This window comes from Nelumbo nucifera, chromosome 4, assembly GCF_055504915.1.
Source record: "Nelumbo nucifera cultivar China Antique chromosome 4, China Antique-T2T, whole genome shotgun sequence".
Taxonomy (NCBI): domain Eukaryota; kingdom Viridiplantae; phylum Streptophyta; class Magnoliopsida; order Proteales; family Nelumbonaceae; genus Nelumbo; species Nelumbo nucifera.
This window is the reverse complement of record NC_142652.1, coordinates 7,452,361-7,480,281: the sequence shown is the minus strand read 5'-3', so window position 1 is coordinate 7,480,281 and position 27,921 is coordinate 7,452,361. Positions and strand designations below refer to the sequence as shown.

Sequence of the window (27,921 nt, the reverse complement as noted above, 5' to 3'; positions counted from 1 at the left end):
ATGGACGAGATTTTTGATCTGGTGGGCCACCACCATGCAATCATGCTTTGTATTTCTTTTAAGAAAAATAGGGTCTTAGACACATTATAGTTTTACGTATTTATTATAAACTACCCTCAAACTTGCATATTATTAACGGGTTCAACTATGATACCGGAAAAAACTTCTGACCAATCAACTGGAATTTATTATAAACTACCATCAAACTTGCATATTATTAACTATGATACCGGAAAAAACTTCTGACCACTGAAATCATAAACGTGGTAGCCCATCATGTGTTATCTATCAAAGATCAAATTTTGATCGGTCAAAACTCTTTCCATATCATAGATTTTCCCATTCTAACAGTTTTTTATGAAACAAAAACCTCCTCCCAAATTATTACGGGGAAGGTGTGGAATGTATACGACATGAAAATTGTAGGGTATATTAAGTATAAGAAACCCGCCAAAAAAAGGTTTAAAAGAAACCCTACACCTATGGCCTTTGATTTGTGCCCAACTCATTCAGCATGTAATCCATTTGATATGCCTGAAACATGGGTAATATGGAACTTCTCACCTCTAACAACTGTATTAACAATTAACATGGGCAGAAAGAGTATATTAACATCAGCCAAAACTTTTTGTTGTGTGTTACATCATCAGCCGTGATAAATCAAACAGCGCATGTTTACATGTAGCGTCCGTCCTTGTGGTATAAATTATAACATATACATCATCTCTTTCTTACCTTTTTTTACCTTCATTCTTCTCGTTTTAACATTGAACTGCTAAAATTCAACAAAAGATACAAACGTAACCCAACTTCATTCCACTGACTGATATGCTCTAGTTTAATCCAGCCATCTTCAGGTTCACCATGAATCTGAATTGTGAGAATCACACTGGCGTCGGTGTCCCTTTGAGGGCGGTTCTTGACCAAAGGGATCATCAGCACCATGGACAGAACTCAGCCGCGGAGAGATGTCCCACCCAATTACCCGTTCCATAAGTTCATTGCTATCTGTTTGTGATCGTGACTCCTCTTTGAACTTCATGAAGAAAGTTGATGACCAGTAATCCTTCCCCAAGTTCTTCAAAATCATTTAGTTTAGTTAGAAAGCATTTTAAGTGAAGAAGGAAAATAGAAAAAAAAAGGGTGCAACCAGCCATAGGTATGCAAATCGCATTGCCCGAATTGAAGAATTTTAACTACATCAGGCTTGGGTTTGGGCTTGAGTTCATTCAAAGTTTAACAAATGCTCAACACAACCTGACCGAAGTTGCACCCTCAACCAAGTGGTTTCAACTTGAACCAAAAGAGAACATACTGTTTTCATCAGCTGCATCAGCTCACTTATTGCATTATTAAAGAGATCAGGGTGTGCCAGGTCTGGAGTACCTAAGATCTCTTGCCGTGTTCGGTGAGATATGTTTACCTCCATAGCTGCACCTGCATTTCCATAAATTGTGCAGGATGGTCAATCAGATGAGCTTTATATAGTAATAAGGCCTGATATCTTTTGAAGGGCTACACAACGGGGGTAGCCCATCCCCCAACCCAGGTGCAGGTGGGATTCGATCCCAAGTCTCCGCTAAGACCAGCAGGAGACCTTACCAACCAGCTGGTTGGCACCTTAACTTGTAGTTAAATTGATATGCAATACACATGTGCCTATATACTTTATAAGATAGCACCTAATAAAACAGTATCTATATAATCACCCAACTCTTTAAGTCTCATATTGAAGTAAAACTGCCTCGTAGTATAGTTCAAATTTTCAGTTGAAACTTGATGGACAGACTATTAATTAGGCATATAGAGAAACAGAAGTTTCAGAACAGGTCTTCATTCACTAAAGAGCAAAGCAACAGGTAATTTAGTTCAGATATTTCTGCTGATATCAAATGGCTAACATACGATCGCTAATCCAGAATGTTCATTATAGTTTATATTCCAGCCAATCCAGAAAGTGCGCATTTGGATGACCACATAACTAAACCATCACAGCAGTTGCCAACTTTAGGGGATAATGTAAATTTTCATTGGTTAGAAGAGCACTCTGTTTCATAAAAACTGTTGGTTTGTGTAACAATAGCATATTTCAATAAACAGACAACATACCAGCAACTATGTAGTTCTCAATAATGTGCCGTGCCATATAGACCCTTCTTACAGTATCATCCATGGGTATTTTACCAAGTTCGTGCACTTCTTCGTAAAAATGTACACTTTCCCCAGCCAAACAACTGTAATTATAACAACAGAAATTTATTCTCAGGTGGCATTGAATGATAGAAGAACCACAGGCCTATGCACACATACAGAAGCAGATTTGCTAGTCAGATCATTTAGTGAGCTTCCCTAAATGATCACAGAATCTTACCCATAGCAAACTAGTTTGGACTTTGGAGCTCAACATGAGTCAACAAACTTTCTCTTCCCACTGACTGTGGGAAAAATTCCAGCCCAAAACACCTTGCTATGTATTCAAAATAAACCTACTTTCATAGGATTGAGTGAGTATGGGAGAGAGAGAGAGAGAGAGAGAGAGACCTATCTGCAAAGGCCATGAAAGATTGACGGAATCTTTTGTTCAGAAGAAGCTTATCCAGAGGTTCATTAGGATCTATTTCTGGTGTGGGTCCCCTTGGTAATAGTAACCCACTATCAGGTATGCCCAAAGCCATACTCATTGTCCCAATCTCCCTGGGTTCCCTTCTTCTCAAGCTCATCTGTGAGAGCAAAGGTTGGGAGATTGATAACGAAAAAAACGCAAGGACAAGAATACTTGCCTGTTTGGAAAACAAGGAAACCCTCATCCATGTTAGCAAGTAAAGCAAACAACTCAAACAAGGATCTACTCAATAAATTCAATAAGAGATACAAAATGGGGAAAAGAACTGAATGAATTAGAAATATTTAGATAACAACAATGCAAAAAAAATTCTAAATGAATTTATCAATTAGATGATATACCGTCACTAACAGTAGAAACCGGGAGGCAACTTGAAGCCATTCTGTATTTTCATGGATTTCATTCATAATGTAAGCAACCACCCATAGTCCTGGAAGTTTGAAAATCGAACAGGGCTTAAGATGGTGATTCATGAATAAAGAAGATAGCCGAATGATGTTTCAAATCTTAATTTGAGGAATGCAAAACAAATGCCCTTTAACATGCCCTCGGTTTTTTCTTTTTCTTTTTTTTTTTTCAGTTTTGGAAGGTCAAACTGAGTGCAAGGTTTTCTATTGCCTATATCTAATTTCACTTATTAGTATGGTTGTCATAAAAAACCATGCTCTCTTAACTGGTTATGAGAATTTCTGCCTTTTGTTTTCCAAGTAATTTGATGCAGTACTGTCCTGCTGAAATTTGAGCAGGAGCCTCCATTACAGTTCTATGTGTGATACAATTATGTGTGCATGGACCAAATGGAAGATCATCTAACTTGTGGAACACATAGAGATTACAACAGCCCTAAACACAAAATATATGACTTGTATCATAGGAATTCAACTTGCTTTAGCAGCAAAAAAGGGAGGCAAGACCAAAGGAGGAAATTTAAGTAGAAACATACCAATGGAGGCAGCAGAGACAATTACTCCCTGCAGGAGGTCTTTAAATTCATGAAATCGAAACTTGATATGCTGAACAGACCATGTCATAAAAACCATGGCAACAATATACAATGCATGGAGGCATACAACAGGGATGATCCACTGACCCCGCAAGTGGCATCGAGGATTTAGAGGCTTCTTTACATGAATAACTACAAGTCAGAAAAGGTCTTCATTACAAATAGTTAATTTCTATGGAAATCAGAACAAAGGACAATGGGAAAATCAAATAAACAAAAAGTGAAGCTGAATAACAATTAGAAGATTCATAACAGACTGATAAGCAGCAGACAACTTTCAATAAACCATACTTGGAAAAGTAGAAAGAATACAAGCAAGTCCTCTGGTTGAAAAAGCAAGTTGGAATTTTAGGCCACATCCCTAATTGTTACTAAAAAGTTGCATACTTTAAAAGAAAGAAGTATCCCCAATTTGTAAACTGATCATCATACAGTGGTATCTTTTGTCTTTTCCATTGGGGATGTGCAATTTATCAAAAATGGGATGCATCCAAATTGGGTACCAGTTGTACCGGAGGAGAGCTTAACAGGGCAAATTACTGAATTTTATAGGAAAACTGATAAATCAATCTCATTTGGGTGTCTTATCAGATATTCCCAGTGGTTACCCCTTTGAACTTTCTGTGAATCAACATCCAAGAGTAAAGGGCAACCCTGACTGTATTTTCAAAAATACATGGACTCCACTCTCCCCAGATTATTTAAGTGATGGATAGCAGGAACATGTTCCAGGTGATTTGACCCCTTTTACTTGGTCATCTCAAATACCATTCATTGGGAAGCAGATTTCTTTCTGGTTCATTGAACACCAGAGGAATTATCTATCTAGGTCCTAATGTTAGTTGTCTGGGCACAGAAAGAGTTTTAGTGAACAAAAAAAGTAGAAATCTAACTTAGCTAAGTTTAGAAAGACCATGAAAAAAAATAATTTCAGAAGATAAGGTAAATTAATAAATTTCAAATGGAATTATTAGATATCCAGCAAGGCATGTAAAGTTATTTATTGCAGGCCACACTGAGCAAGAATATTTTTGCAAGCACATTAGTTCTCAAGTCATAAAGGTTAAAGTTGGTCAAGATGGTGAAAATTAACAAATAGTGAAAAGAAACATATTGGGAAAATAATCACCATGAGGCATGGTTGTAAAAATTAACAAATAGTGAAGAAAAGTAACAGATATACTGTTCCTTCTAAAAATAAGATTAGTTTAGCCAAAAGGGTCTCCAAATAAAAATCATTCTGAGGCAGTGAATCTTACAAGCAGCACCAGCAATCCATGGCAAGAGAATCAGAGGAAGTAAGATATATGATCTGATTGGTGGTAAACGCCGCCTAAAATATCAAATAGCAAGCAAGTGAACCTAATATTAGTAAAACCAATTTTGTTGCTACCTCCACCAGAACTATTAAAATGAGTACAGCACAACAATGTAAGAAAGCAGTATGAAAACAGATGGAGTAATTCAAAGCAATTATTTGTGGGAGACAACACACACACATACATCAATTTCGAATTTTCCATTGGAGGTGCATCTGTTGACTGAGGCCTTCTTCCTTTTCTTAGTTTTTTTAAAGGTGTATATACAAAATATCCCTTACCAGCCCATGTCTAGCTAACTCATCAGCCACCTGATTCAGATTTCTTGGGATTCATCTGAAGCTGCACACAGCATACCATAGAAGAGGAAATTTCCTCGCTTTCATGTAAAAATGGGACAGTTTCCAGAGGCCAGAATCTAGGGCTTTAGCCTATTTTATGGCAATTCTAGAATCTCCTTTCATGCCCCTCGGAAGGCCTTCTGCTAAGTATCCTATCCACTGAAAGGTTGTAGCCATTGAATGTTTATACAATGAGTAGATGAGAATGTTGAAATATGCAAACATGAAGTCTAGGAATGCAAAGTTAAAGAAGAGTATACTTGGGATAATCTAGGAATACAGGAGATAAAGGAAAGTTTACCACATCATTTGGACACAAGTGAAGGCTGAGAAGCATCAATAAGAATTAAGAAGTCATGTGGTGCAGGTTAAGCACTCTATAAAAGAGCAAGGAAATGATCAGAAAGGAAGTGCACTGAGGTAGTTTGGGGCAAATATATATATATTCTGGGCACAGTTGTAATTTTAAAAAAGCAAAATCCTGGGGCTATTACTGTTTATTTCTGTGATTGTTGAATGGGTAGCCGAGGCTACTCACTGTTGTAAATTCTGTTTTCTCTATCAATAAAAGCTTCTTCTTTTTACTGATCAAAAAAAAAAGTCAAGCAATATGTCAGTCAATCATTGTTTCCTCCATTGCAAATTTTTTGGGGGTTTATGGGCCAGGGTGTTGAACATGTTTGATGCTTCCTGATCCAACTGAAGCATTTTATCTAAGCTGGCAATTTAAGGCTTGAGCAACAAGGTAGAACAGTATGGAAAATGGTGTGATTTGCTGCCTTCAGGGCTATATGGACTGAGTTTGATTTTTGAACAAAAGGAGAAAAAAAAAGTGAGGAAGAGATGGTGGCAAGGATGATACAAGAAATGCCATACTCTTGATTAGGGGTTCACAAACTTTTCAAGGGAAAATTGCATTGTTTTGTGTCAACTGGAATGGCAGAACAGAACAGGAACGTGAGAAGGCAACAATAATGCTGATGATCATCCAAGTTTGAGATCAGGCAGGATGGTCATACAAATGTTTTAAATCTAGGTTTGACAGTCATAAACTGGTTGGCCCAAACTGGTATAAGTCACTAAAAGATTTAATCCAGCCATAAACTGGTATAAGTCAAACCAATGTTTTCTACCCATGGTTGGCCCAACCACAATCCTGGTCTGGGTCAACCTCTAATCTGGCATGTTATAAAAATCCGTTACTCAGTTAACAATCTATTGACCCTTATGGTAGAACCATTGACCTATTTGATCTGTTCAGTGAGTTACCGGAATTCAGTATTGTTGTATTTTTTTAATTTTTCATAATGATGACATCATAGGTTGATCCATTGACCCAGATTGTTGAACAGTTGATCCATTGAGGTTCAACCTCCAGGCCAGGTTTTAACATACTGAGTCAAACCAGATTGAAAATCTGAACTCACCAGTTGGTGGAATCAACTACTAAATTAGAACTGAAATTAGATTCATTGAAACTTCATCTTAGTTAGAAGTCAACAATATCAACAAATTAGCCACTGAGCTTGGTGGTCTGACCAAATTGGACATTGCCCTTAATAGAGTAAAATGGTTAAACAGGATTTCTGGTAGCCCACACATAGTTAGAATAACCTTTTCAAATTGAGTAGGATAGAATTCTACATGTAACAATTTCAATGCAAGGTATGTAATTCAGGTCCACCATTAATTCTCACATTTGAGTTTTCTTGACTTACTTGGCAAATATGTGATACAGTTGGAAGGCCTGTACTATGCGACAGCTCAGCAGTAAAGCAAATCCAAATGGACCTTCGAACCAGACTGAAGAAGCAACCAAATATAGAAAATGGTTAATGCAAATATTTAGCAAGGGATTAACCGATTAACTACTTCCATGTGAAAATGAAATAACATGAAAGCTAACATTGATAGTAAAGTAAAAGCACCTGCCCAAATATAGCAAGATTGCCACCAATGCCTCTTTTTGATTTTCAAAATATTGATGCCCATCTGCATGAATCATTGCATCTTCCACTTGTAATAACCAATGGTAATAGATCTCCAAATACATACATGCATTCATAATTATGCAATAAAAATCCATGCTGATCTTACCACCATTGAGAATAAAAGATCGAAGCTAGCAAAAATTTGAATAATTAAAAGCCAGAATCCACTTCCTTTTGTACAAGGAATCTTGTGAACCACAAAGGGTAATGTAGAACGAGCAAGAAGCCTGAAAGAGAAGACCACTTAATCTCCAGTCGCCAAGGCACAAAAATTATTTCAACATAGGCTATTTGAAGTAAAGAAAATAAATCTGCATTTCTATAAGTAAGATTCATGTACTTAGGGGCCATTTAATAATGGCTGAAGTTGCTGAATTGAATGACTTATTGCTATGTTATTTAGTGGATAAAAGGGTCATGTGATAACATATTTGAGGGTATGGTAATCAACTCAACATGCCATTCAGCCATTTAGGAGCTAAGATACATGACTTATTCACTAAAACACAAAGTCATTTAGTTCAGCCACTTAGCCTTTATCAAATAGACCTTTAGCCAAAATGAAAAAACTATAAGTTTTTTCTCTTAATTATTATTCTAATTGGTCCAAGAAATAAATATTTAACATAATACTGTTTATTAACTTCTGTCACATGGTGTTGCTGCCAAAAGAAAACTAGAAAATGGAGGATGAGCAAGGGAATAATCTCTTGCCATGATCATGTAGGATAGAGAAAAAAGATAGAACTGTCAAAGCTCGTATAAATTCTAAATACCACCATGAATTAAGCAAGAACATCTCAACTGATATATTTAAGGCTTTTTTTAGTTGCATCAATATAATTGCCTTCCACATTTAGCACCCACCAGAAAAATATAATTCCCTCCACAAGTTTCAAAGCTCTTTATTATCAAAAACCCCAGTGCCAACAAGTGCTATGCATCTTCATTCTTCCCTTCCCTTTTGACCCATCAATATAAATGGTGAACCCTCTTGACCATCCACAATCTTGGCTTTTTAGACAACCGAACTCCCTTATCGTAGGACTTGTAGCTCAACAATCCACTAGGTGGGTTTGCTTATCAAGTCCATGGTCCATTAGATGGTTGATGCAAGGTGATCAAACTTATTCTACTCATCTGCATCCTTTGCTTATCCTCCAATGTGGTTCCTACTCCATAATATCAGGTACTGAAGCATACACATGTTCACTAATTATGATGGTTAACCATGGCCTATTTTCTGCTCACTTCTAAGGGCCTCGAATCCCATGAAGGGAAAAGGAATCTACCAAACATCTTAGCCATTGGTGGGAATACTAAGATCAACCAATAGTATCCCTGATACTTTGGCAAGGCAAGGAGCAAACAGAACATATTTGTATTTGGGAATGATCCCCAAAGCGGAAACTTGTAAATAACAAATTAGAACAGGTTGGTAGCTGCTGCTAGCCTAAAGGCCCCAAACAAAGGGGTCCTCAGGCAGAACTCTACTTGTACTTTTTGTTTTGTTTTTTACTTTTTTTTTTTTTTGAGAAATGGTAAATTTCATTAAAAAGAAAGGAGAGGGATATACAGTATGTATAAGAGATACATTAATCAGGTACTAAACAAAAACCAAAAAGCCTTCCCTACCCATTAAAAAGGAAGCTCTATATTGCTGTACAAAAAATCCCTGCCCACCCCAGATTTAGCAAGAGCATCCGCTACTCTAGTGAGTTCAAATTTCTTGGAATTCACCTTAAGACAGTGTAGCTGCGATTGGATAACCCTGATTTCATTGATCTGATGAGAGAATCTCCAAGGCCCCTCCCGATTTAATATCCAGCTTATTACCACCTTTGAGTCTGTCTCCTTCTACCACCACTGAAGAAATATTCAGGGGTACGCTATTCTTCAATTTGCATTTAATAAAGTTTTGGTTCTTGATGACAAAAAAAAGGCACCAATAGGATCATGTCCTTGTTTTTTAGTGCATAATCCATGTTCAACACCTTGTCCATGCCATGCGTGTAACATAGATGTGCAAAAACTTGGTGTTTCTATACAGAATGTAAAGCTCATCATCATTAATCTAAACCTTGTCCCAACTATATGAGGTTGGCTACATAAATCTTGTTTCGCCATTCCAATGTGAAGCCCTTGTTAATATAAATATAGATTCCATCTAAGCAGAAGCAATGGTGTTCCACCTTTTCTAATAATAATAATATTTCGGGGAGAAAAAAATTCCCACTTCCAAATATATTACCTCATACATCCTCTGATCTACACAAGTCAACCAATTAATCCTCTTCACTTCCCAGATAGGATCATAACATACTTACTACAGATCCCAAGAGCAGTCCAAGTACCAAGGCAATTGGGTAAGTCCAATTCAGGTTCAATGTTTTGCACAGCTCTTGAAAGTCTGCCACTGATTGACATTGCTAAAATCCATTCCCTATTATTTTTCAGGAAATTCTTCTATAAAGCCCATCTCTGCTTGTTTCCTAATAGTTTGTAACCTTAAGAAAAGAGCACATTATTATTCTTTTCTCTAATGTTTCCTATAACAGCTATGTTTGGTTCAAAGACTCTGACCACAAAACAACATGTTGAGATTACCAATAAAAGTGTAAAATGAAAAAAAAAAAACATGAAAACAATGTTTAAGTTCATCAATAATCTGTTCAGGCTTGTTGAGGTAACGTTGAAAAGAATTTCCAGGATAAGGATAGATCAATCCCCACAATGAATAGGTGGGATGTTTTTATTTTGAATGGACTAAGGTGCTCAAGGAGTCTAATACCTAGAGGTGTAAATCGAGCCGTGCCGCCCGCAGCCCAGCATGACCTGGCCCAATTTTGAGCCGGCCCAGCCCAATAGTCATGGGCCGTGCCACTACCCAGAACGATTGTATGGGCCGTGCCAGGCTTGGGGTTTCAGGTCCGCAGGCCAAGCCGGCATGGCCTACGGCACAGCCCATATTTTATTTATATTTATATTTTATATATTTATATATATTATATATTATATAAGTTATAATTATAAAATAATATATAGTATATAATATATCAATAAAATAAACAATTGTTTTCAATTTTATTATACTATTTTATTTAATTATTGTATATATAAACAATTGTATACACCAAAATTCATATAACATAAAAATTTTAAGATTTTTTTCAAATTTTTTAAATAAATTGCTTTGGCCTGGTCCATGGCCCAGCTAGGCCTAAGGCTCAGCCCACAGACCAGACCGGTCTGTCGCATGGCACGGCATGATACAAGCCCACGCGGGCTCAGGCCATGGGCCGTGCTGAGCTGACCCCCAAAATATCCCAGGGGAGGGAAGCACGACCCGAGACGGCCCACAGGCCACATACAAGCACTGACACGACCCGTTTTACACCTCTACTAATACCTGAATAAAATGGTTTTGGAAGAGATTGGTAGAAGGTTATCATGTGATATTTCCTTTTATTTTAGAGAGAGCTCTCTTCACCTTATTTTTTTCGCTCTTATACATGGTTTTTGATGTAGGGTGATTTGGCACGACCTCGTAACACGGGGACACGTGGACATGACCTGGCATGAACAACAACTCAGCATGACAGCCTGGCCACTGAAAGCTAAATTACTGTAGCCGAAGTAGCAGAAAAGAGAAGAAGAAGAAGAAGAGATGCAGGAATGTCGAACTTTCTACTCAGTCGACAGTACTATTATTTATATTATGGTGTAGTACAATGATACAGGAAGTTACTAGAATGCCCCTGATTAGTGATGGGACACCCAGACAACTTAAAACATTAAACAGGATTAGGCCCATTAACAAAGGCCCAGTACAGGACAACTTAAACTTAAGTATAGGCTAATAAGAACTCTTATCAGCCGAATACTCATACATACAAAGACTTCAATCCAACACTCCCCCTCAAGCTAAGCATGGATATCAATCATGTTTAGCTTGCCAAGCATGTCCCTAAACTTTGCTGCTGCCAGCCCTTTAGTCAGTACATCTGCAATTTGCATCTCAGATGGAGTATAAGGCACACAGAGTTCACCCGAGACAATTCTTTCTCTAACAAAGTGCCGATCAATCTCAATATGTTTTGTCCTGTCATGCTGCACGGGATTGTTGGCAATGTTGATGGCAGCTTTATTGTCACAATACAGCCTGAGAGGACCTTCAGCCTTAATGCCAAGTTCATTAAGAAGAGTTCTGAGCCATAAGAGTTCAGCAACCCCGTGGGCCATAGCTCGATACTCTGCTTCTGCACTTGATCTAGCCACTACATTCTGCTTCTTACTGCGCCATGTGACCAGGTTTCCTCCCACAAATGTACAGTAACCCGAGGTTGACTTCCTGTCTCCAACAGACCCAGCCCAATCTGCATCAGTGTAGGCTTCAATTTCAATTCTATTGTTTTTCCTGAAGAGAATTCCCTTCCCTGGGCAAGTCTTCAAGTACCTGAGAATCCTTTCAACTGCTTTCATATGAGGAATCTTTGGAGAGTGCATAAATTGACTGACAACATGCACAACATAAGCAATATCTGGCCGAGTGAGGGATAAGTATATCAGCTTCCCTACCAATTTTTGGTATCTCTCTTTATCATAATAGTCCTCCCCTACTGATTCCTGCAGGCCATGGTTTTGTTCCATTGGAGTATCTGCTGGCCTACACCCCATCATGCCTGTTTCCTCTAGGAGGTCAAGAACATACTTCCGCTGACATATGTAGATTCCCTCTCTTGACCTGGCAACTTCAATCCCAAGAAAATATCTCAAATGACCCAAGTCTTTGATCTCAAATTCAGAAGCTAGAAACTCCTTCAGTCTTTTTATCTCTTCCAAGTCATTCCCGGTAATTACCATATCATCCACATAAACAATGAGTGCGGTAAGTTTGCTATCCTGTCTCCTTATGAACAAGGTATGGTCTGCACCACTCTGAGTGTACCCCACTTTCTTCATGGCCCCACAGAGCCTCTCAAACCATGCACGGGGAGATTGCTTCAACCCATATAATGCTTTCCTCAATTTGCACACCTTTCTACTAAAGTCATAGCCTGGTGGAGGTTCCATAAATACCTCTTCATGAAGGTCACCATTTAAGAAGGCATTCTTCACATCCAGCTGATGAAGTTCCCATGAAAAATTTGCTGCTAGTGACAATAGAACCCGAATTGTGTTGAGCTTTGCTACCGGGGCAAAGGTTTCTTTGTAGTCAATCCCTTCTTTCTGAGTAAACCCCTTTGCCACAAGTCTGGCCTTGTACCTTTCAATGGACCCGTCCTCCCTGTGCTTTACAGTAAATACCCACTTGCACCCAACAGTGGTCTTCCCCTCTGGCAGATCCACTAATTCCCAAGTTCTTGCTTTCATTAGGGCTTTCATCTCTTCATTCATAGCTTCTTTCCACCTTGGATCAGACACAGCCTCTGAGTACCTAGAAGGAACACGCATAGAGGAAAGAGCAGACACAAAGGAGTGATAGGCAGGAGATAAATGTGAGTAAGAAACAAAATCAGCAATGGGGTGCCGGGTGGTGCAAGAGCGGATAGGCTTACGGAGAGCAATAGGAAGATCCAAATCAGAAGTATGAGAGTTGAAATTACCTTGGATTGTAGAGACAAATTGATCCGAGTCCAACTGATTGCTGTCATGAGGTTGAGGACCCCTTTTCCTTCTGTTGTATGTAAGTATCTCTTTTTGTTGCCCACTGGAGCCTTCAAGAACATCTGCAGCATCAGGAGAGGTAACCGGCACAGTGGGAGCCTCACTGGGTTGACCCGGAATGTCACAACAAGGAGTAGGAAGAGAGGATGGAAGACCCAAGGTAGATAGGGGAACAAAAAAGGAGGGAGAATGAGAATCCTCTTCCATCCCACTAGTCTCCCCCTGAAGAGGATTCTGAGAAGACTGAAAATAGGGTTGAGACTCAAAGAACACCACATCTCTGGTGACATACTTTCTCTTGGAGACAGGGTCATAACACTTGTAACCCTTTTGTGTAGGAGAGTACCCCAAGAATATTCCCTTTGTAGCCTTAGGATCTAGCTTAGTCTTCTTTGAATCCTTCACATGTATGAAACATATACAGCCAAAGACCCGAGGAGGAAGGGGAAAGTCTAGAAGAGTGGGGCACAAAACAGAGAAAGGGGTTTTCATACCCAACACCTTAGATGGCATCCGGTTTATCAGATATGATGCAGAAAGTACAGCTTGAGACCAGTATTGCTTGGGGACTTTGTGTTGGAATAGTAAGGCTCGAGCTGTCTCCAATAGATGTCTATTCTTGCGCTCAGCAACTCCATTCTGCTGAGGAGTATAAGCACAGGATGACTGATGTAGTATGCCAGCATCTTCCAGGAATAAGTTCAAGGATTTTTCAAAGTATTCAGCAGCATTGTCTGACCTGAATTGCTTAATCTTCTTATTAAACTGTGTTTCAATCATCTTGCAAAATGCCATGGTTATCCATGGTACTTCATCCCGTCCTTTTAACAGGTAGATCCATGTACAACGAGAGTAGTGGTCAATAAAACTGATAAAGTACCGGAAGCCATCAAAGGAAACAATGGGTGAAGGGCCCCAGACATCAGAATGAACCAAATCAAAAGGAGCACAAATTTCATTGCTGGAAATTGGATACACAGTTCTACATTGTTTTGACATTTGACATACTTCACAGGTTAGACTCTGACTTGGAATGCCCTTAAACAATTCGGGAAACAACATTTCTAATGAGGAGAAAGACACATGACCTAGCCTAGCATGCCAAAGATGCAGCTTAGCTATTGACTCCACACTTTCCGGATTACTAGCAGCAGATGCTTGTAAGGCTGAGCCGATGTCTGCATCAAGGTAGTAGAGGCCTCCATACTCATGACCGCACCCAATCGTTCTCCTTGTCAATCTGTCCTGGAAGACACAATGAGTAGGAAAAAAGGTTATACTTACAGTTCAAATTTTTGGTAAGTTTTGAAACAGACAAGAGATTTGAGGTAAGACTGGGAACATGTAAAACTGATTTAAGAGAGAGGTCCTTGCTTAGGTCAACAATTCCCTTTCCAGAGATAGTGGAGAAAGACCCGTCAGCAACTCTCATCTTATCCTGACCAGACAACAAATGATATGAAGAGAATAGGGAAGACATATGTGTCATATGGTCAGTAGCACCGGAATCAATAACCCAAGAAGTAGAGTCAATAGAGCCAGTGGCACTGAAGGGAGAGGCTGTACCTGATCTAGCAAGAGATGTAGAAGCAAAAGAATTATTTCTTAGACAGGCTAATGCCCTACTAAGGATCTCAACCTCACTAGCAGAGAAGCCCAATGTACCAGTTCCAGAGGAATCAACAACCTGTCCCATAGGAGAAGAAGACACTGTTGGTGTATTTTGTGAGTTGTCATCATTGTTGCTGGTGACAAAATTCCCACTTGCCGCAGGCCTGTTATCTCTAGAAGAAACATCTCTGGGTATTGAAGACATCTTGACTGCAGCCACTGTGTAGGTGACACTGATTGAGACTAGCCGAAGCAGTTCTGAAGGTTCTGAACCAGTTCTGGAGCAGATCTGATTAGCTGAAATGACCACAGCAGGTTCTGACAGCACTCGACACAGTTTCAGACTTGCCGAGACTGTCACAGTTCTGAAACAGTTCAGTTACAACAGCAAGCAAGGAGTTCTGGGCTGGTAACCGACCTGAAGCTAAGGGTTCTCAACTATTGTGCTATGCAGACTCCACTTGAACTTTGAGTACTGCAACTGTAAAGAGAGTGCCCTTCCTTGCGACCAATACTAGGACTGCTGACATCAGTCCTCAACTAGGGTTCACAGTGCTGAACAATCTGGAGCTAGCAGCTCCCTAGGTAATCTCACAGCAGTGGTGAGGGGTTTCGGACTGATAACCACCCTGAACTTGGAGCTGTTTGCCACATTGCTATGATGGTAGAAGTGTTCACAGTGCTGGTAGAACACTAGATAGACTTCACTTGGGCTGAACCAAAAACTGCAACAGTTCGGGTACAGTAGTGAGTGAACAGTTCGAGGCCGCAACAGTAGCAAGTGAACAGTGGGCTCTGTAGAAGAAGCTAAGTCTGTGCGAGTCTTGCTGGAGCACCGAAGCTGTAACTGTAGAAGTAGCTAAGCCCCTTTCGGCTAGTGCTAGGACTGCTGAAATCAGTCCTCAACTAGGTCTGTCCTACACAGACCTCTCTTAGTAGCCAAATAGCTACTATTTGCTGGAAATAACCTAGTAGGACATCTACTTCTGGGTCTTACTTCCCTTGAGTCCCACAACCAAGAGAAACCCTAGGTTCGAACTTGCTTTACTCTTACACCCCTAGGTCTTCTCTACAGCAACCCAGAAAAGGGAGAGAGAAGATGAAAAGACAACAAGAGAAGAGAGTGTGTGCCGGCTGAAACCAGGAAGAAGCTAATGCTCTGATACCATGAAAGCTAAATTACTGTAGCCGAAGTAGCAGAAAAGAGAAGAAGAAGAAGAAGAGATGCAGGAATGTCGAACTTTCTACTCAGTCGACAGTACTATTATTTATATTATGGTGTAGTACAATGATACAGGAAGTTACTAGAATGCCCCTGATTAGTGATGGGACACCCAGACAACTTAAAACATTAAACAGGATTAGGCCCAGTACAGGACAACTTAAACTTAAGTATAGGCTAATAAGAACTCTTATCAGCCGAATACTCATACATACAAAGACTTCAATCCAACAGCCGCAACCCGGCGTAACAAGCTCGACAAAGCCCGACCAAGCAACTTGGCGGGAGTAACAACTCGCTAGGAGGCGAGGCTCAGCCTGCCCCGAGCGCAAGGTCTAAGCGCCCCGATCTCCCGCAACCCTAAGGGACCCGGGCTCCCCGCGAAGGAGCCCGAGCTCCCCTTGAGCCCCGAACTTCTCCTAGGGAGCCCCGAGCTCTCCTCTCCTAGGGAGCCCCGAGCTCTCCTCTCCTAGGGAACCCCGAGCTCTCCTCTCCTAGGGAGCCCCGAGCTCTCCACTCTTGAGGAGGGGGCATCTCAGCTTTTGTCTAAGTGTCCCGAGGGAGAAGTACCTTGGGACTGCATCCGCAGAATCCATACCTGCCGAATCAGAGTAGTTCGGTAGCCTGTAGGGAAGATCCGCCTAACATCCGTACCTGCCAGATCTGGTGGCAGTGCCCACATCTCTTGTCAGGCGGTGTCGTACCTGTTGTCCCTGAAAAGCATAGCACGCCTAACGAGTCTGTACCCTGCAGCAGCAGCAGCCCGCAGTGGCGGCCTGCACCTGCCACCTCAGTCCTGGCAATAACAACTAAGGCAATGACGGTTACACCTAATGTGACCGACCTCCGGTATAAAAGGACCACCACCCTCGCGAAGCAAAGATATTGAAGCTTAAGCACTTTCAGCACTCTTTACTCTCTACTCTCTCTTTGAGATTCTTCTCCAGTCCTAACTTAGCCGTCGGAGTGTTCCCACCGGGATATCTCCCCGGGAACCCTTCACTTCCTCCTTCCTCACAGGTGCCGATCGTTCCAGTCGAAAGCCAGGTCACAGCCAGCTAGGAGTGCCCAGATCATGCAGCATCATTTGGCGCCGTCTGTGGGAAACGCTTCAAAAGGCCTTCCTGTAACTTCTGTACAACTTTCTTCAAAGAACTGTTCAGTATCGTCAACACCTATGGCTTCCTCCAGCAACACCGAACGCCGGAACACCCCTGAGGAACAACTCCAATTACCCACCGTCTGCATCGGCCAGTTCGTCGTCCCTCTCTCTGTGGACGGGGTCCCTAGTCTGACCGTCCTCCCCCCGGTGGCACCCGTGATTGTTCCGCTGCCCTCTACAGTCGGAACAACCTTCGCTGAACCCACCATCCTCCCTCCGGTGGCCAGCCAAGGTCAGCTCGAGGATCTGATGCAGTGCATGCGAGCCATGTAGGCTCAGATGCAATAGTTCCAGCAACTCCAGTCCCACCAGCAGCAAGTGCTACACCAAATGTCCCAGTACCAATATCAACAACAGTTCCCTTCACTCCCCCCCGACATCCGGCGACGCAACCAGCTAAGCCTCAGCGCCGCAGTGAACTCCCTTCCCGCCGGGGAGAGACTTCAGCATCGTCTCAAGGAAGAAAGGGGAGGCTCCCTACCCCCGCCGTGCTGCCCGCGGTCAGGTCGGGAGCTTCCCAGCCGGTTAGGCCGGCGTCACCCCAACACTCGTTGTTCGAGCCTCTGCTCGCGGAGAACAGGTTCGAGGTGCTAGCCGGCGACCTGGAACAAGGACCTGTCCGCAGCTACCGGCAGCCATCCTTGCCTCCCCCTGGGCTCGTCGAGCTCAGCAATATTGAAGCCAACAGCACCAACGCCAAGCTGGCCAAGAAGCAGCGAAGACGTCGCCGGTCTCGCCAAACTACCACCGTCCACGACCTGCCCGAGCTCAAGGGCAAAATAGAAATAAGCTCGGGAGAGGTAACAGTTGCACCACTCCTCTCGGTCCCCTCTCCTCTATCCCTGGAGCTCCTCGCGGTCCCCATGCCCAAGGACTTCAAGCTCCCCCCGTTGGACAAATACGATGGGTCCTTCAACCCCAACGACCACGTCGACGCCTTCCAGTCCCAGATGCATCTGGCCAAGGCAAGTGAATCTTGCATGTGCGTGGCCTTCTCTACTACGTTCAAAGGGGTGGCCTGCACTTGGTACCGAAACCTCTCGTCGGGTTCAATAAGGAGCTGGGCGCAGTTCGTGAAGGTCTTCACCTCCCACTTCGTCACTAGTGAGAGATGCCCGAGGACCCAAGAAAGCCTCCTCAGCATAGTCCAGAGAGATGGGGAGTCCATCCGGAACTATATCAAACGGTTTAATGACGCTTGCCTGCAGATACCAGACCTAGACCCTGCAGTTCGGCTCACTGCGGCCAAGCGAGGCATCACCCACAAGGAGTTTAGATGCCACGTGGTTGTCAACCAACCCAAGACCGTGACCGAGTTCCTCGAACTGGCAGATCGGTTCATAGGGACAGAGAAGGAGATCAACCAGAAGGGCGAGCACGCCCCCGAAAAAAGAAGGGGACCGGAACCCCCGGCTCCTAACGACTACAAGAAGAAGAAGGAACAAGCTCGGGGGGTAAACCCAATTCAGCCTTTTCGAGCTCCAGCAGCAGAAAGGGTGTTTACACCCCTCAACACGAAGCGGGCCGAGATCCTCATGGCGATCAAGGACGCCCCGTATGTAAAGTGGCCACCTCGGCTCAAGGCCGACCCTAATGTTAGGAACAAGAACTTGTACTGTAGTTTCCATAGAGATAACGGTCATAGCACCGAGAATTGTAATAACCTCCGCGATGAGATAGAAGAACTCATCCGTCGCGGATATTTGATAAATTTTGTACATCATGGCAGTAACAATAAAGCAGGTCGGCAAGGGGAACAGAGTAAAGAAGCTCCCGAGTCCAGCAGACAGGCTGAGCAGCCGCAGAGGCAGCCTCCCGACGAAAGACCAGTCAGAGGAACCGTCCATGTAATCGTCGGAGGATCGGTTGTCGCGGGCTGCACCTCGGCCGCAGCTCGGTCATCAGCCCGCGAGGCCGCCAGAGAAGAGCTTAACCCCCCGAAACAGCCAAGGATGGAGGAACCGATCTTCTTCACCAAAGACGATGCGCGAGGGGTCCATTATCCCCATGATGACGCGCTCATCATAAAGATCAAGATCAACAACTTTGAGGTCAAGCGCGTCCTAGTCGACTCGGGCAGCTCGGCAAACATCCTCTTCAAGGCAGCCATCGACCAGCTTCAGCTCCCGGAAAGCGACCTGAAGCCCTCAAGCACTCCACTGGTAGGATTCAGTGGCGAGGAGATCAGGCCTTTAGGGAGAGTCACTGTACCAGTAGAGGTCGGTACCTGGCCCAGTGTAGTGAGGCTCACTCACGAGTTCCTGGTGGTCGCAACCCCCTTCCCGTACAACGCAATAGTAGGACGGCCCATCACCTACTCCCTACACGCGGTAGTTTCCACCTACCACCTGGCGATGAAGTTCCCTACAGACTTTGGAGTTGGAGTGACACGAGGTGATCAGCTCGAATCCCGCAAGTGCTACGTAGTCGCCCTCAAAGGAAAGGCCAAGGTAGCTGACGACCGCAAGCTAGAATGACCTGCGGAGCAGTTCGCGGAGCGAGCCGCACCTACCGAGGAGACCATCCCCATCCCGGCTTCGACAGAAGACCCAGCTCGGGTGCTTCAGATCGGCGCTTCTGTTAAGGAGCCCCTGCGGTCTCAACCGGTAAGCTTCTTACTTGAAAATTTAGATGTTTTTGCATGGTCAGCAGCAGAAATGCCCGGCATAGACCCCAACATAATCACTCATAGACTCAACACTGATCCTATAGTTAGGCCCATTAGACAGAAGAAACGCAACTTAGCCCCGGAGCGATGGAGGGCAGTCGACGAGGAGGTCGGGAAACTCCTTGCAGCCAATTTTATCAGGGAAGTCCATTACCCAAGCTGGGTGGCCAACCCCGTTCTGGTAAAAAAGGCTAACGGTAAGTGGCGCATGTGCGTCGACTACACTGACCTGAATCGAGCTTGCCCGAAGGACTGCTTCCCACTTCCCAGGATCGACAATCTAGTCGACGCGACCTCGGGGCACGAGTTGCCGAGCTTCCTGGACGCCTATTCAGGCTACAATCAAATCAAGATGGACCCAGCAGATGAAGAGAAAACTGCCTTCATAACCAAGTTCGGCTTGTACTGTTACAAGGTCATGCCCTTCGGGCTAAAAAACGCTAGGGCCACTTTTCAAAGACTTGTAAACAAGCTGTTTGAGCCACTAGTTGGCAAAAAAGTAGAGTGTTATGTATACGACATGGTCGTCAAAACCCAATTTTCGCATGAATTAGTACAAGATTTACATTCAGTTTTTGAAATTTTGTGTAGATTTAATATGAAGTTAAATCCAAACAAGTGTGTCTTCGGTGTCACATCGGGAAAATTCCTAGGGTACATCGTTAACCGCCGAGGCATTGAGGCCAACCCGGACAAAATCAAAGCCATCCTAGAGATGAGACCACCCCGAAAATTAAATGAGGTTCAAAAGTTGAACGGCCGGCTAGTCGCCCTAAGCCGCTTCATGTCCAAGTCAGCAGATCGCTGCTTGCCCTTCTTTAAGGCCATAAAAAACAAAGGTTTTGAGTGGACTAAAGAGTGCCAGCTCGCATTCGACGAGCTCAAAAGACACCTAGCCAGTGTCGCAGTCTTAACCCGACCCGAAGAGGGTGATGTTTTAGAGTTGTACCTCTCGGTGAGTGACGAGGTGGTTAGCTCGGTACTAATAAGAGAAGTAGATCGGGTCCAATGACCCGTCTACTATGTTAGTAAAATATTGCAGGGAGCAGAGACGAGGTACCCCGAGATAGAGAAGTTAGCTTACGCACTGGTTGTGGCAGCCCAAAAGCTCCGCCCGTACTTCCAAGCTCACGCCATCGTTGTCCTTACCAATAAACCTCTGAGGCAAGTCTTGCTCAAGCCCGAAGTCTCAGGAAGGCTAACGAAGTGGGCCATCGAGCTCAGCGAATACGAACTCCAATATAAGCCACGAACTGCTATCAAGGCCCAAGCCTTAGTAGATTTCGTCGCAGAGTGTACCTTCAGTTCTGAAGTCTCCAGGCCGGTGGAACACAAGGCCCCCAGTGCGGGTGAGCCCGGGCTTCACAGGCCGGTTGAACTCGAGCCCTGTGAAGTAGCAACCAACGCAGCGTCTCTCCTAGTTAGGCCAAGCCCGAACTAGGATGAAGAACCCTGGATCCTTCACGTAGATGGCTCATCAAACCGGCAGGGCAGCGGGGCTGTGATCGTTCTGTACGGGCCAAGCGGTGTGAAACCGGAGTACGCACTACGCTTTGAGTTCGCGGCATCCAACAACGAAGTAGAGTACGAGGCGCTGCTAACCGGGCTGGATCTGGCAAGGGAAGTGAAAGCCAAGCACGTCGTTGTCTGCAGCGATTCCCAGCTCGTGGTAAACCAAGTTATGGATGAATACGAAGTCCGCGAGCCAACCATGATAGCATACTTAGCTAAAGCAAGAGGGGCTCTGCTCAACTTCCGGTCATACTTCATCCAACAAATCCCGAGATCAGAGAATGTCGAAGCCGATGCCCTATCCCGTCTAGCCAGCACTGGCGATAACACCATGAGAACCGTGTATATAGAGAACTTGCCTTGGCCTAGCATTCTCAGGGGGGCAGAGGAGGTTGCTCCCGTCGTTCAACCAGAGCCAAGCTGGATTGATCCGCTCACGAGCTTCATGCTACACGGGACCCTCCCCGCAGATCGTAACGCCACTAGAAGGGTAGAGCGTTAGGCAGCCAAATACGTTATGATTGACGGACGGTTATACCGAAGATCCTACACGCTCCCCTACCTGCGCTGCCTGCGACCCTCTGAAGCCGAGTTCGTCCTCTGCAATACTCATGAGGGCCTATGCGGCAGACACTTGGGGGGCAGGGCCCTCACTCAGAAAGCACTACGACAGGGGTATTACTGGCCAACAATGAAGGCAGATGCGACCGAGCTCGTCAAAAAATGCGACGTGTCAAAAGCACGCCAACATCCACCATCGGCCTGTTGCCGATCTAAAATACCTCACTAGCCCATGGCCATTTGCGCAATGGGGGATTGACCTACTCGGCCCATTCCCACCAGCAACAGGACAAAGGAGGTTCCTAGTGGTGGCAGTTGACTATTTCACAAAGTGGGTCGAAGCTGAACCTCTCGCAACAATCACGGCCCGGAATGTGCAGAACTTCTTTTGGAAGAACATAGTGTGTCGTTTCGGATTACCTCGAATACTGATCTCCGACAATGGTAAGCAGTTCGAAGACATCAAATTCCAAAACTGGTGCCGAGACATGGGGATTCAGCAGAACTTCACCTTAGTGGCGCACCCTCAGGCAAATGGGCAAACGGAAGTCACAAACAGGGCAATCCTTCGAGGGCTAAAAGCGCGCCTAGACCAAGCTAAGGTACTGTGGACGGACGAGCTGCCCAGTGTGTTGTGGGCCTACCGTACCACGGAAAAGACTGCCACGGGAGAAACCCCGTTAACCTAACATACGTCACCGAAGCAGTCATTCCAGACAAGATTGAAGTTCCTTCACTAAGATTAAAAGCATATGATGACAAGGCAAATGAAGACGAGCTACGTACCAACCTCGACCTGCTTGACGAAGTACGGGACCTCGCATACATCAGGACCGCGGCCTACCAGCGAAGGGTAGCTCGATACTATAACACCAGGGTCAAAAAGCGAACTCTCCGCGTTGGCGACCTGGTTCTCCGTAAGGTTATGGTACCTGAGCCCGGCGTTGGCAAGCTCGGTCCGAACTAGGAAGGACCCTACCGAGTAAAGTGAAAACTCAGGGAAGGAACATATGAGCTCCAAACCCTAGAAGGGAAACAAGTACCTCGGGCATGGAATATCGTCAACCTAAGACAGTATTACCTATGAGTAACGGAGTAGACCACGGGTCACTCTCAGAGCTCTAAGGGGCCAAAACACCGAGCTGACCAAGGAGCTCGGCACCATAGCACGCCGCGTCAAAGGCGCAAGCAGACCCTACGGCGCTAAGCCCACCTCGATGTACGCCATGAGGCAGTTCAGGCACACGCCTTACTATGCCTTACTATGGCAATCACCTTGGTGTACGCCATGAGGCAGTTCAGGCACACGCCTTACTATGCCTTACTATGTCAATCACCTCGGTGTACGCCATGAGGCAGTTCAGGCACACGCCTTACTATGCCTTACTATGGCAATCACCTCGGTGTACGCCGCAAGGCAGTTCGGACATGCACCCTACTATGCCTTACTACGACAAACCAATCCACACACAACCATGACAAGCTCGGATAAGGCAATATGTAGAAAAGAAAGATCACTTAGAAAAGGGTCAATTTCATTAACATGTAAAATTTTATACAACGAGCTCAACAAAAAGAAAAAACAAAATACAAGGATTGAGCTCGCAGGCTCGGAATGCAAGGGCAATTACTTCGGGGGCTCTCCACCCCCAGGAGCTTCGGGCTGGTCAGGGGTATCAGCTTCTTCGTCACCACCCTTCTCCTCTGAGTCCGGATCCTCCGCGGCTTGACGAGCTATCTCGCTCGTGATTCGCGAGGTGGTGATGGCGCTTGTGTCGAGCTCAGGGTACGTATGCCTTATCAACCATCTGTTAAGCTTGAACCCCTTGCGGTAGGCCTCCCCCAGAATGGCATCGAACTTATCGGACTGAATATACTCAGAGACAGCCTTGACCTTCGTCTCCTCTATCGCCTGGGTAAAGATCTTGGTCTTCTCTGCGATATCCGCCTTGAGGAACTCCACCTCGTGCAGAAGAACCTTCTCCTTTTCCTTAAGGCCTTCAGCCTCTACTTTAAGGGCGTCCAGCTCGCCCCTCAGCACGCCCTTCTCGCGTGTCTGCTCCGCTCTAAGGGCCTCCATTTTGCCCCTCAGCTCGCTGTTCTCACGAGCTAGCCCGTCCTTTTCCTCTGTCAGCGCTGTGATGACGCCCCTCTGGGCCATGGCACCGCTATCCAACCGGTGGATCTGCTCACGAGCCATCCTCAGTTCGGTATGGGCAACGCGGGAAGATTCCTCGGCAATCAAAGCCTGCTTCAGGTACCTCTCGGTCTGAAGAGTAAGTGCGTGCACGACGGAGTTCGCCTGACAAAGGAGCTAGTTAGTACCAGAGAAGCACATACAAAAAAGAAAAGAAAGAGAAGAAAACTTACCACCATAGTGTGGGTGGCAGCCCGGGCTCCGAGATGAGAAGGATTGAGCATGTCAGCCCAAACCGCAATCTCCTCGGAGTAAGTGGCCCCCTTGCTCTTTCGAAGACCGCATTGAGGGAGCAAGATGCTTTGGACCCCATCTGGGCTCCCCAAGCTGGAGACAGCCGTCTCGGCTGTGTGAATAGGCTTGGCGGAGACTTCAGCTGCAACGTTAGCAGCCCCGGTGGCAACCTTGGCCTCAGTTGCTGACCTCACTACGGTCTCAGCCGAGGCCCCAGGCTCAGAAATTGGAGGAGCCCCGGGGAGCTCAGGCTCAGAAATTGGAGCCTGTGGAAGCTGGGGCTCGGGAGTGGGGGCAGGCGGCGACTCGATACGAGCTCTCTTGGCAGCCCGCTTCTTCCTCCCCTTCATGTGTTTAAAAAGCCGGTCTCCCTTGAGTTTATCTGCCTCCATAGGACCTGCAAAAGAGTTCGGCGTTAGTACTCGAGTAAAAGAAGGAAAAAAAGAGTAGGCCAAACAGCTAAGGTACTAACTACCTACCCGGGCTCAAGCCGGCCGGGAAGAGCATACCCTCTTTGATATAATCTCTGAAATCACAGCCGACCTCAGTCCACGATTGGAATGCCTCCCTGGTCTTCTTGTCGAGTATGACGCCAAGGTCTTGGATAGCCGACCTCCAGTGAGTAGGGAAGGGCCACCCCGCGGGGTTCCGGACTACGAAGTAGTCCTACTTCCAGGGCGGGACCTTGCTAGGAAGCTTGTGCATTAGCTTAAAGCCCGGGCGGGGGGACAAGTAGTAAGCCCTCCTGTGCTCGGGAAGAACACATGAAGCGCTCTTCTTGATGGTCAAGATGGAGCAGAGTATGTCCAAGTCAAGGGGGATGACATACTCATAACAAAGAGAGATGGTCCCAGCCACGTTACGGACCGAGTTCGGGTGAAGCTGGTCTATCGTAACATTGAAATGTTTCAAGACCTCCACTAAGAGTGGATGGAAGGGAAGACGCAGCCCGGCTATGAGCTGCTCTCGGAAGATCACGACCTCGTCAGGGTCGTGCTCCCATGGGAAGTTCCCCGCAGGTAAACTGTAGGTGTACTCCCCTGGCAAGTTGTATTGCTGAATGAGCTCGCGGAGCCTCTCCAAGGTCATGGTGGAGGGCCCGAACCTATCCGGCATCCGAACTCGATGAGAGGTGGATGCCTGGCGACCCGAGGCGCGGGTTACCCTGAGCCGAGGTACCCACCTCGGGCTCGTCCAAAAGGCTATTGAAAGAAGACATAATTGAAACCAAGGAAGAGCTAGGATGACTCACCAAAGAGAAGTAAGACCGAACTGGAAAGGAACTGACCCGAGCTAGAGGCTTTGGACGCGAGCTCAAGACTACAGCTGAAGATTTGTGGCAAAGGAAAATGACCAGGACCCCCACTATATAGCCACTATCCGCGGGCATCAACGGTTGAGATCAAAGCAATCTGACGGCCCTCATGAAAACCGGTTGCACGACCTTCGAGACGAAATTAGTTTAGCGCGTTTTTTGGCATCCGCGGAGTCTATAAATCGCGTGACGTCCGCGCGTAGACTGTATGCTACCCGAGCTACGCCTGGCTAAACCGAGCAGGGAACCGGTCCAACCTATGAGCTGGCAGACAAGAAGGCTTAGACCCCGAGCCAAATCCACCCGGCAGACCTCGGACTCCCCGCACTGAGGTCAGCACCCCTAGCACGGGGAGTGGGGGGGCAATTGATGTAGGGTGATTTGGCACGACCTCGTAACACGGGGACACGTGGACATGACCTGGCATGAACAGCAACTTAGCATGACAACCTGGCCGCAACCCGGCGTAACAAGCTCGACGAAGCCCGACCAAGCGACTCAGCGGGAATAACAGCTCGCTAGGAAGCGAGGCTCAGCCCGCCCCGAGCGCAAGGCCTAAGCGCGCCGATCTCCCGCAGCCCTAAGGGACCCGGACTCCCCGCGAAGGAGCCCGAGCTCCCCTTGAGCCCCAAACTCTCCTCTCCTAGGGAGCCCCGAGCTCTCCACTCTTGAGGAGGGGGCATCTCAGCTTTTGGCTAAGTGTCCTGAGGGAGAAGTACCTTGGGACTGCATCCGCAGAATCCGTACCTGCCGAATCAGAGTAGTTCGGTAGCCTGTAGGGAAGATCCGCCTGACATCCGTACCTGCCAGATCTGGTGGCAGTGCCCACATCTCTTGCCAGGCGGCGTCGTGCCTGTTGTCCTTGAAAAGCATAGCACGCCTGACGAGTCTGTACCCTGCAGCAGCAGCCCGCAATGGCGGCCTGCACCTGCCACCTCAATCCTGGCAGTAACGGCTAGGGCAGTGACGGTTACACCTGATGTGACCGACCTCCGGTATAAAAGGACTACCACCCTCGCGAAGCAAAGGTATTGAAGCTTAAGCACTTTCAGCACTCTTACTCTCTACTCTCTCTTTGAGATTCTTCTCCAGTCCTAACTTAGCCGTTGGAGTGTTCCCACCGGGATATCTCCCCGGGAACCCTTCACTTCCTCCTTCCTCACAGGTGTCGATCGTTCCAGCCGGAAGCCAGGTCACAGCCAGCTAGGAGTGCCCAGATCGTGTTCACGATGATGATGATGATGATGATTGTATTCAGGGATTTTGCATTTAAACCCATTGATTCTCGCATCACAAAAATGATTACATTTCATGAATTAGATAAAGAGACAACATGCTAATATGCTATATTACTCACACTCACAGTGCCAATACGACAGGAAGAAAGAAATCAAAACACTGGCATAAGAAATCACAATACGACTGAGAAAAATGGTTTAAGAAAAGAAAACCAAACAAACACACATAAATTTTTGTGGCTTTCCAACAAATCGCTCGCCAATAAAATATTTAGCTATAAGAAGTTGCATAGAGAGCTAAAATTTCGGGTACAACCCACTTCATATAACTATGAAAGTAAGGCCTCCACGCTCAGTACCTAATTGACAAAATAGCAGCATAAACCCAAAGGAAAAGAAGAGGAAAACAGGAAAAATAGTGGAAGGGAATAAAAAAGGAAAGGATGTGCTCAATTGAACTATCCCCATTAAATACCATACCAGATATCCAACTTAACGACAGAAAACCATATTTCCAGCAATAGCACTGTTTAATACCAAATCGTTTATATAAGGAAAGGACGAAAAAATATACGAAATAATAAATACATTAATTGTTTTCTGGTATGTTTTGGGGTTTAGAAATATTCCATTTTTAAAAGTTTAACATTTCTTACGGAGACGCACATGCCATTCTCAGAGAAGTGTAAGGAAAAGATTGGGCAAAAAAGACAGAAATAAGAAATAAGTTGGAGATACAAGCATACACAATCATGGCGATAGCGGACACAGCAAGAGCGATGTAATCACTCGGACAACCTCCTTGAAGAGCACAGCTGGCCATCTCTTTTAGATCTTTAGCTAACACTGGATGCGACCATTAAAACAATTGCTACATGCAGAGACATGAGCAGAAGACATACAGGATCTGCTTCCAACAATGGAGTCAAATCAGTCAAATAAGTCCTCACCGCCTTTTTTCTTTTCTTTTGTTTCGTCGGAAGTCCAGAACCCTATTTTTAGTTAATACATACGGGCCCAGATCGAGAATTTGACCAGAATACATTTCAATGAATCTTCTGAAATCCATCATTCTTTAATGGTTCATGTTAACAGATCCGTCATCTACTTCTACATCGTCGATCGTCCCATGAATTGTGGCCTTGTTGGAGAAATGTACGGGTAAAAGAATGACACCGTTAGCCATTGGATTTCTTAAGACGAGGAAAAGCCTATTCAATGAAGCACAGCAATGACCACGTCCACCCCTAAGGGTTA

General features: G+C 45.1%; 2 protein-coding genes across 4 annotated transcripts; both read right to left on the bottom strand.

Moving 5' to 3' along the window:
• Positions 1 to 557: 557 nt before the first annotated feature.
• Positions 558 to 27,891, bottom strand: RGS1 (REGULATOR OF G-PROTEIN SIGNALING 1). 3 transcript variants are annotated; one of them, XM_010250470.3, is made up of 11 exons: positions 27,411 to 27,891; positions 7,384 to 7,504; positions 7,215 to 7,278; positions 7,005 to 7,089; positions 4,886 to 4,959; positions 3,567 to 3,758; positions 2,965 to 3,053; positions 2,542 to 2,780; positions 2,110 to 2,234; positions 1,316 to 1,437; positions 558 to 1,078 (listed from the first exon to the last, which is right to left on the bottom strand). In XM_010250470.3, exons 1-11 carry the CDS (start codon positions 27,485 to 27,487, stop codon positions 860 to 862), a joined length of 1,407 nt encoding a protein of 468 aa, XP_010248772.1. In that variant the 5' UTR covers positions 27,488 to 27,891; the 3' UTR covers positions 558 to 859. The 3 variants fall into 3 exon arrangements, with proteins under 3 accessions (XP_010248772.1, XP_010248773.1, XP_088759270.1); XM_010250471.3 differs by having other exon boundaries at positions 1,387 to 1,437; XM_088903144.1 differs by having other exon boundaries at positions 2,542 to 2,720; positions 27,411 to 27,635.
• Positions 23,167 to 24,758, bottom strand: LOC104591583 (uncharacterized). Its single transcript, XM_010250467.3, has 3 exons — positions 24,591 to 24,758; positions 24,051 to 24,508; positions 23,167 to 23,982 (listed from the first exon to the last, which is right to left on the bottom strand). Exons 1-3 carry the CDS (start codon positions 24,616 to 24,618, stop codon positions 23,308 to 23,310), a joined length of 1,161 nt encoding a protein of 386 aa, XP_010248769.1. The 5' UTR covers positions 24,619 to 24,758; the 3' UTR covers positions 23,167 to 23,307.
• Positions 27,892 to 27,921: the final 30 nt, after the last annotated feature.